The sequence below is a fragment of the Gavialis gangeticus genome, unplaced genomic scaffold (assembly GCF_001723915.1).
Source record: "Gavialis gangeticus isolate Ggan-Ray unplaced genomic scaffold, GavGan_comp1, whole genome shotgun sequence".
NCBI lineage: Eukaryota > Metazoa > Chordata > Crocodylia > Gavialidae > Gavialis > Gavialis gangeticus.
In genome coordinates, this window is record NW_017729024.1 from 86,982,740 (window position 1) to 86,992,791 (window position 10,052).

The 10,052-nt window shown below is 40.5% G+C and overlaps 1 protein-coding gene across 2 annotated transcripts in view; it reads right to left on the bottom strand.

Annotated features, from left to right (window-relative positions):
* The window catches only part of LOC109297529 (spindle assembly abnormal protein 6 homolog), a 44,087-nt gene that overhangs the window by 18,121 nt on the left and 15,914 nt on the right, over positions 1-10,052 (bottom strand). For both annotated transcript variants that reach the window (XM_019517321.1, XM_019517320.1), the window contains exons 6-10: positions 5,764-5,958; positions 4,120-4,209; positions 3,870-4,049; positions 3,473-3,554; positions 2,526-2,650 (exon numbers count right to left, since the gene is read on the bottom strand). In XM_019517321.1, the coding sequence (XP_019372866.1) occupies positions 2,526-2,650; positions 3,473-3,554; positions 3,870-4,049; positions 4,120-4,209; positions 5,764-5,958 (672 nt within the window). The remainder of the gene's footprint in view (positions 1-2,525; positions 2,651-3,472; positions 3,555-3,869; positions 4,050-4,119; positions 4,210-5,763; positions 5,959-10,052) is intronic.

The following is a 10,052-nucleotide window of genomic DNA, read 5'->3' on the forward strand; positions in this document are numbered from 1 at the left end:
ATGACAAAATTAGCTTGTGTGGCTCCTGCCTGTGGAAACCAAAACTAGTTTCCCATTTCACAGCTATACAGTTGTTTTACTGTTCTTCAAGGGGTTATACTACTCCTTCAGCATTGTATAACAGAGTATTAGGCATTACATATGACAGTACAGTTCTTGGACTGCCTCAGATTTTCAGTCCCTAAAATTGGGTTCTGCACCACTCATCTCAAATGACTAATCCACAAAACTAAAGCATTGGTTTCTCTCTCAACTGGACATGAATGGATGGGTCATGCAGAATTCCATGTCCTCCAATTAAGAAATCCCAGTGGCACAGACAGGAAGGGAAAGTCAGAAAAAAAAATGCTTTTTCAACTGATGCTCATTGGGCATCTCCAAAGATGCTGCATCATAAATCAGAGTGATAGCATCTGGGGAAATCTCTTCTCTTACAATTTAGAAAAAAAAAAAAAAGGATTTATATACCCCATCCAAGGACCCTTTTCACAGCCTGCAAGATGAAGTAACACCAAACACTGCAACAATATCTGATGGTTCAGCAAGGCTGTATAGGAGAAGTTTGAAGAGTGGCTTGATTGTCTTTGATATATCTCTCTAACAACCATTTATTACTCATCAGGATTCACAATTAGGTCCAAACAAATCTAAAAAGTCAACTGGATTTTTTTTTGTTTGTTTAGTCTTAAAGAGCTAAAGTGTAAACTTAAAAAGAAGTTACAGTCAAAATCATAAAAATCAGCAATCTAACTGAGTACAGTGCCTCTCCTAATTTCAGCTATACCATATCCATTATGGATTTGTCATTATGATGCAGAAATTGAGTAAGCATAGCCTGCCCTTAGAATTAGAAACATATTGATTTTCCCTTTTTACATTTGCTGGAAGATGCATATTCCAGATGGTTTTGAAACTAGTCAAATATAAGTTCTAGTTTCTTTTTAATATGCCCTCCTCGTCTAGTTTTCCATAGTACATCCGCCTATTATTTCACTGCTGCATTTTTCACTAAACCACTGGGATGCATTTTTACCTTTGTACCACCTGTCGATATGATCTTAAGATTTTTTTCCTTCCGCTCTGAATATCATCTCCAGCTTTAGTTTAGTGCCATCTGTTATACATCTCAGGACTCCTGTGCAGCAGCAGCAGCCGCCACCCTTCTCTTCATAGAGTGATCATTTGGTTATATGAAAATCCCCTACTGAGTTTGTGTAATGCTTTCCAAATTATACAACCACAAACTACAGTTAATGTTTCTCCACTGACTATTTTACTTACATTTCTTAAACCTGTCTTATTTGCATTACGAGTTTAAGAGTGCTAGATAGAATCAAATCTCTCTTCCTGCTGATTTGGAAGTGAAAAAATATCAGGAAGAGAAGGGGGAGAGGGCAAGCTAAATTTTCTACATTAATGGCACTTTATTCAGCAATTGGCACCTTTCTGGTAAGCCCCGTCCTTGCCTCCTCAATATTTATGGTTGGTAACAACCATAAGCTGTTGTCACAAACTATAGAGTGGCTGTAGATCTGCTGAACATGGAGAAAGATGACCAAATGCTTTTTCCCTTCTATGCCCATGGGAAAAACAACCCACACACTGCATGAACTTGACTTGGACCAGTTTGAAAGGAAACCACCCATTCTAGCCATCTTTTAATAGTAAAAAAGGAAGCTTCTCTCAAGCCACCAGAACCTTAAAACAGAACCACTTCACATGCAACCACTGAGGCTAGGTACAGACATTCAAACAGCCCAAGGTGGATTCGATCCAAGTTACAGGGTTTTCTGTAACTGGTATAGATAGTTTAAAATTGGTAGTGGACAGAATATACATTTGCCCTTGGGCGGGGTGGAAAAACAAATCTTAGACCAGGTTCCACCATTTGTAAAACCAATCTGTGTGCGCCAAACTTCTGTCCTGTTACAGAAGCAATCAGAAATCTATTTATACCAATAATAGAACAGAAGTTTGGTACACAAAACTGGTCTATACCCATAAAAGCATAATGTCTGTACTTGGCCTGAATGTTTTGCTTTTCTTTCTTCCCAGAGTCACACCCTTCATATTCACCTAAAACACCAAAGAAGAGAGACTAGGCTCAGCAAAACTGAAGAAGGGAAAAGCATGCATAATGGTACTGCACAATTCTAAGTGGGCTAAGAGCCAAAAAGACATCCCCAAACGGTTCAAACCAACTTAAAAGCTGCTTTGGATTACTAGGACTGACAACTGGTAGGAAACGATGCACTCTATTCAATCACCAACACATTCCCTTTGTAAAGTGGGTCCACTCTAAAAGGGAGTTTTCAAGTGCCCCATGGAGTAGCTTTACCATAGCTTTATGCTGTTGAGGTAACGCAAAAGCAACCACAGACAGGGTGAAGAATCTGGTCCCACAGGAGAGGCAAGGATACATCTAGGACAGTAGGTTCTCTTTAAATCCGAGATGTTGTTGTGCATATACAAAATAAGAACATTTCCCAATCCACAGTTCAGTGACATACAGCGTGTATACTTACCAGACCATTTTGCACTGCCACTGAATTGGGAGAGTTTCCAGCACAAGGCACATCACTGTGGCCTGATGACCCATGCATGGATGCAATTTTATTCTCATTCAGCTGTTTATTTAGCCAGGAAATTACTACAAGGAACAGCAAAAGTATTCATAAAATGCATGTTCAGCTCTATCTAATAAGAACTCTATTTCTGATTTGTCTCAGAAATAAAAAAGTGAAGTCAAGTATGTCAGAGTAACTGAGCAATACCACATGACAAGAAATTCATTAATTACTTTGAGGCCAATGCCAGCTGTGATAATTTCAAAATAAAATGGCATTACAGTAATTTCAGGGTAAGTGGGCTCCCAGGATAATAGTAATTAAATGTAGTTGGTCAAAAAAAATCTGTATTACACACATGCATACAAAGTATTCATGAATGTGAAAATCTAAATCCAGGCTGATTCAAAAGATGTCAATTAAATTGGAATCTTTCATGCAGGGTAGCAAGTAGTCAACTCCCACTGAAATCAAGTGTTCTATATTTCCCAGTAGCAGTGTCTTCAATGAAGCTGGGAGTGATCAGTGAAGCTCATTATGAAGGTGTCTTGTTTTACTAGGTTTTATTAACTGTAAGGGTCTTACTATACTTTTCTTTCCACAAATATTTACTCTTAAAACCTTCAAGTTAAAGGTTTTGTAGTAGATTCTGGTCTTTGGTTTCAATGCAAGTCTAGAACAGCTCCACTAGCATAACAAAACTACCAAAGTAATTCATGTACAGACATGCACATAAATTCAACATCTACCTTTTCCAGTTTTAAGCTCAAGTTCGAAAGTGGTCTCAACTCATAACATAACAGTGAAACAACAAAACTGAAGTGAGTACAGAATACAAATGTTCTGAATTAAAACCCCAGGAACAGATATAGACTCACTCTGAAATGTGCCTTTACACTCCTTACCATTCTCATTACTTTTCAGCAGTTGTTTACTTTCCTCCAATTTCTGAACAGTGGTGTCCAGCTGCTCTTGTAAGTTTAAGGCCTAGAAAGTATAATGGTTTTAAAAGCATAAGTGAACCCAAACCACTTAATCTTCGCAAAGAGCATATCAAGAAAAAACTTATCATTAAGAAAAAGAAGTGTGCCAGTGCTAATACTAACTAACATTGTTCTGAATCATGCATTCTTCTCCATAACAATCCATATGATATGCATAAAACAGGTTGCAAGTTTCAAAACTATGATAACCTGCCCTCTATGAAGTTATGGTAAAATCTTGCACACTACAGGTACATTTTAATTAACTTCTTTGTATTTTTCTATGTGAAATACAAGTCCCAAACTGTATGCTTTTTACCTCTTCCTCTTTTTGTTGAAGAGCCTGTTTCACATTATTAAGCTCCAGCCTCTCCTTTTGCAGGATTTGCTCCCTCTCTCCTAGTATTTTTTCCTGTTGCATTGTCACTGCATTTTTTAACTTCATCTTCTCCATTAATTTCTTCATCTCTCCCTGGAGCTTTTTGATAATTTCATTAGCCTATAAAAATAAATACGATGAATGACAAAACGGTAGATAATATTGAACAAAACGTTTGCAAGAATCTTACTTTCAGAAGTTCCTCAGAAATGGACTTCACAGTTGTTTCAAGCTTCCCAATTTGCAACTGCTTCTTCTCCAGAGACTCTTCCAACTTTTTCTGAAAGGGAATTTTGGATTAATGACTAGCCAGTGTCAGCATAAACCAAAGCTGAAGCTTAGGTGACACTGATGAATAGAAGGCTCAGGGGATTAGTAACAGGACACAAAGCATTTTATTTCTAGGTCACTAACTAAAAAGCAGTGACGCTTGACAGGCTATACAGGAGTACTGGTTTATAAAATTCACACAAGGCCTGTGTTGTTAACCGATGACAGCCCAGTCGAGAAGGGACCTACTCAGAATAGCATGCCTACTGACCATCTCAAAATAAGCGGGTGACTTCTTGTATTTTTTCCAAATCCAAAATGACTTTGAAATTTGTTGTAATTTTCCACTTCCAGAATCTAATGATTGGAGAGTTGTCTTAAATTTCATCCTCCTCCCTGATGCTGCAGGAAAGATGCAGCACAGGGACAAGTAGAAGCAAAGAGAGGGGAAGCAGGCAGCCTGCCCACACCCTTTGCCTATCTGCCTAATCTCCCCCTTTCATTGCTTTCCCCATTGATCTGAGCCCAGGGGTGGCTCCAGAGCCACTCTTGCCCCAAGCTTCAGGGAGCCTACAACAGATTTCGGATTTTTCCTTCCCTGCCTGGTCCCCCTCCCCAGCTGGCCAGGAGCAGTTTTGATGGAAGGGTCTCTACATGGCAGTGCTCCCTGCATAGCTGCTCTCCGCAGCAAGGGACAGGAGGGACTCTGGAGCTCCCCCATGCCTGCTACAGCTGAATCAGACTCCAGCCAGGAGCCGAGAGGGGCTGCTCCACAAGAAGCCCAGCTGGCTAGAGATCAGAGCAGCAGCTTGAAGATTCTCCTTTCCCTGCCTGGCTCCCAACTTGCACAGATTTTTTTTTTTTTTTTTTTGGGGGGGGGGGGGAGGGGAGGCAAGGAACAGATGCTGATAACAGGAAATCTGCATGCTGCTGATGCCTTCCCTGCCCTAGCTGGGCTCCCAGCACAGCCACTTCTTACAGCTACCTGCTGTGATACTCAATTCTAAGATGAAGCTTTGTTTTCCCCATGATAAATGAGGAGAGAAAAGACAACTCATCTTGGAATCAAGTAAAAATTGTATACAAAGACATGACGATGAAGAGTCATCCTAGAAGTTCTCTGTATCCAAGTTAAGGTACACTAGCAGGGTCACATATGGAAATATATAAAATACTGCTGCTGCCTGCTCTATGAAGGGAACTTCAATTTCCAGAGCAATCAATGAGCACCAAATTCATGACCACCAAATTCAAATATACTTTCATTTTAGAAAGTAAAATTAAACCTGAAGTATTTAAAATGTTTTCAGAATGTGTGCTTGACAGTTCTACTTCTCCTTTAAGAAACTTTTGAAATATTGAGGAGGTGTATCAATGCACCTGCACGTGGATGGACATATGCTAACAAAAACAGGGTTATGTAAAAAAAAGCAAAAATCGTATTTATTATGACATTTCAAAGCCTTCTTACTCTTAACAGTTAAACATAACAGAAACATCTCTAGTACATGCAAGGTTACACTTATATGGAACAGTTTTTGAGAAAGGAGCTGCTATTCCCAACCTTGTGTTCTTGAGCACTTTCACAGACATCTGTGGTTCTTATCACTACTTGCTCTTTATCCTTCACTTCCTGTTCCAGGACAGCAATGCATGTCCTTAGCTGGTTTAATAATTTTTCCTTCTCATGACACTCTGCATCAAGAGTTGAATTTTCCCTTTGAAGAGAAAGAACTTCTTGTTTTATCCTCTGATATTCCTATTAAATTAAAAAATGCAGCGAGAAAACAAAAGAGGGCAATAAGTTTTGGCTTTAAAGCACTACGGAAGAAATTTAAGATGAGCAACCAAAGCAGTTCCTTTGGAGGACTGGAGAGCTGTAGCTGAAAACTACTGAAAAAACTGCAGGGTAAGTTCACTCTGGAGTGGTGTGATATACACTAGTGTCAGCCCATTCATCACATCATCTCCAATTTTATTAGAGAATAAAGTCAATTATTCCATAGTAAACTTGTGCATTTGCACCCTCCTCTCACTGACTCAGGGGGTACTTTGCAAAAACTCCTTACGCTTGAAGAAAGTTTCACTTCAGTTTAAGGCATTAACACATTTATACTTTGACTATAAGATCTTAGGTACTAGCACTGTTTTCTTGGATGTTTCTACTGCTACACGAATAAACAGTATTTTCTTAAGTTATACTTTTACACTAGTAATGATGTTAGGTTGTGTTGTTCGGGGTTTTTTGTTTTTTAAACAATCCCCAATTATGTGATGTTTTTGCAACTGAAGAACTGGCTGCCACTATTTGATGTAAATTGCTGTTAAAATTTGGTTTTCATTTATCAAGTCTGTCTTTTTCATTACGTGTGTATACATATTAAAAAGAGATTTGATCAGAACTTTTGCATTCTGTGTTTAATTAAACCATCTTTTGCCTTTCTGTCAAAAGCACCATCACTTGTGACCCTTCTGTGTAAAAGGGTGACACATAAAAGTAGACATATTCAAAGTTAATATAGCAAACTGGCAAAGTGCCAATATTGCTACTGTGCTAATGGAAGCTGTGGGCGTAGACTAGAGCTTGTAAGAAAATTGCATACAATTTGGAAAGCAGGTAAAAATGCAAACAAACAAACCATGACAAAAATTACACTGCAACTATGTTTTATAATTCAAAACAGTAATTTTCTTATTAAATCTCCTTTTACCATGTAAGCAAAGATCAAAATATTCTAAAATAAAAAGGACCGCCTATGGAATAACCAGTCCATTTAGAGTGAATTTTGTTATACAAAAATGGAAAAACAAACAAATGATCCCTTCCCTGCCCCCACCCCCAAAAAAATAAAAACCCAAACAAGTTCTTGATTCCTCTACAGATGACAGTTCTTCTGTATCAGCTTCAGAATAACTATAATCTATATTGTCACATTCTTTTGGTTAGTTTTGCTTCTTGGACAAGTAAATGCTTGTGAAAAGGAAAAAAAAAGATTTTCTTACTAATTGCAAACAAGTCTCTTTCTGCTCAATTAAAATTTAAACTAAGTGGAATAATTGTACATATGGCATGCATAATAACTACAGAGATAACATCCTGTTCAATTCACTGTAATGGAAATCTACTACTCTTGCTAATAGTATATAATGGCACCAAAATTAAAAGAACTAAATTAAATAGCAGGTAAAAATGTGGTGCCTTTGAGCATCTCATGCAATGTGGGGGTTGGTAGCAAGGAGACTCAGAACAAACATTTTTCTGAATGGAAGAAGCATTGTTGTTATGACCTTCATAAACACTGACCTTGCCATCTTATTATATGCGGTGTTACCATTTTACCTTAAAAGACCGAACAATACAAGTATTGGGTTTCTCATTTGGGTGCACTGTTATCTATAGCACAGCATGGAGATTTCAAAATACTAAATTAAGGGTAAGCAGAGTCTCATGAGCACTAGAGATTGAAGCTCTCTGACCTGAATGTCACACAGGCCACAGACAAGCATTATGTGTGTGTCAAGAAATACACCCCTTTCCCCAACACAAAAACCAAAGGCATCCGAGAATAGCATACGCATCCGAGAATTTTGTGACAAGACGAGATAGTGATTCTGCCACAAACTGTTAGCTACTTCAAAAGAGCAACTTCTTGGGAGATCAAAGTGTTCCCCCCCTTTCCCAAGGGGCAGGGAGGGAGGGAAAAAGTTGCTGGTTTTCTGATAGGTACCCTGAGCTCATGGCAGGATGAGCTAACACTACTGCCACCCCAGCCCAATCCCGGATGGACAGGAGCAGGCAGTCAGCAACTCTGTCCTGGACCCAGGGGTTATTGCCTGCCCGGTGTTCTGGCTTAAAAGCAGGACCCCCCAGCCCCATCACTGTGCTGCCATGGCTGCTAAAGCATGAGTTCCCCAACACCAACAGGAGGCAGTGTTGTGGCCATGGGCTCCAGGAACAGCCAGGTACCTGCAGGGCTGGGGGTCACCAACCAGAGCTGCCCCCCACCCTGCAGGATCCCTGGAGACATCCCCCCCACCCCTTTCAAACAGAACTAGGGCAGGACTGGGGAGCACAGGTACTGTTCAAAGGATCCCGTTACCCTAAATGTCACCAATGATTCCCAAAAAGCTAGCCCTCCCCTTGCTCCCTCTTTCCTGCACGCTCTGCAGATCAGTAGGGAGGAGGGGAGCTCACTTTGGAGGCATCTGGGGACTGCTCCAGCCAGAGGGCTGGAACACCTAGACATTTCCCTAGCTCCCCCACCCTTTTCTCACCATGCTTTGCTAGTGCTAACAATTTCTAGAGGTGCTATTTAGTGCAAGAGCAGCTGCTCTCTAACATATTCTTAAGGCTGCTAAGTGAATGCTGTTGCAATTATGCCATAGTGAAGTTTACCCTTCACAGTCCAAAACCCTGGGGACTATGATCATCAGAACCTTAAGCAAATGTTCAATATAATTAACAGATGAGGACAAAAGAATCACCATAACCTATATAACATGCAGCTGTGGGCAAGAGCAACCTCACATGCAAAGGTAATGGTGTGCATAATATGCTATGACATTCGGACAGGCATAGACGAAAGCTAGTCCCTAAAAGTCTCTTTTAACTAAACAAAATCTTTAGATAATATTTTAATTAAAAATACTGACCATCTTCACATAGAATTCAAAAGCTATTTACTAAGAACGTGCTTTCACAGGCAGAGGGGTTTTCCTCAATCTCCTCCCTACCCACCTGAAATGGAAGTTTCTAGAAACATATATCAGAAATTGAGGGGCAATAAATGCAACAGATAAAGCTTCGTTTTCTTCCTCCTCCTCCTACTCATCACCCAGCCTTCTCTAAGGACCATGGTGTATTACATAAAGCAAAGGTAAAACAGAAGTGGAAGGGAAGGGAAAGATTATTTTAATAGATTTATCTTCCATAGCTTTCTGAAGGGCAAAGTAACAGATCACTTCTGAAAGCTTTCATAGTTTCATAGTTGTTAGGGGCTGGAAGAGACCTTACAGATCATCAGGTTCAGCTCCACTGTACTTGGGCATGAAAGACTGCAGGGGTCAGATGACCCCAGCAAGATGGGCGTCAAGATGCTTTTTGAAGATCGCCAGGGTGGGTGACCACCTCTGAGGGAAGCCTGTTCCAAACCCTTAGTACTCAACTTGAAAACAAGTTTTTCTTTATGTCTAGTCTGAAGTGATCCTCAATCAGCTTGTGCCCATTATTTCTTGGCCTCCCCTGGGAGGCCTTGGTGAACAGATGCTCCTCCAGGCTCTGATGTATCCCCTTGATATACTTAGAGGCTGCCACCAAGTCCCCTCTGAGCCTTCTCTTCTCCAGACTGAACAGTCCCAAGTCATAGTTTGGGTCCTTCAGCCTCTCTTTGTATGAGCTGGTCCCTAGGGCTAGGGACAGACATTACACGAACTGTTTAAAGTGATCAGCAACTGGTTTAAACCTGTAATAGAACAGATGTTCAATGTACATAAACCACTTTGAAAATGGCCAAAACTGGTTTGAGATAAACCTGGTTGAATGTAGACTTAACTGATTTAGCTCAAACCAATTTATGCAATGTCTGTCCCAGACCCCTTGTTGGTTTAAGTTAAACCAGACTCCCCCAGCATCCTGGCATGCTCTCTGGGCTGGGTTGGGCTCTCTGCTCCTCAATTCCCCTCCCCCACCAGCCAGAGCTCCAGCAGACTTGCAGGCACAGGAGGGTTTGCTGGCTTCCCTGTGCCCCCCCTCCCCCCAACACACATCTGCTGTGAAATTTACCTAAATTACCTTGATAAAATTAGCCTTGTCCATCATGCCTCCTCCCTGCTTCCAGCTGGCTTCAACAGGTG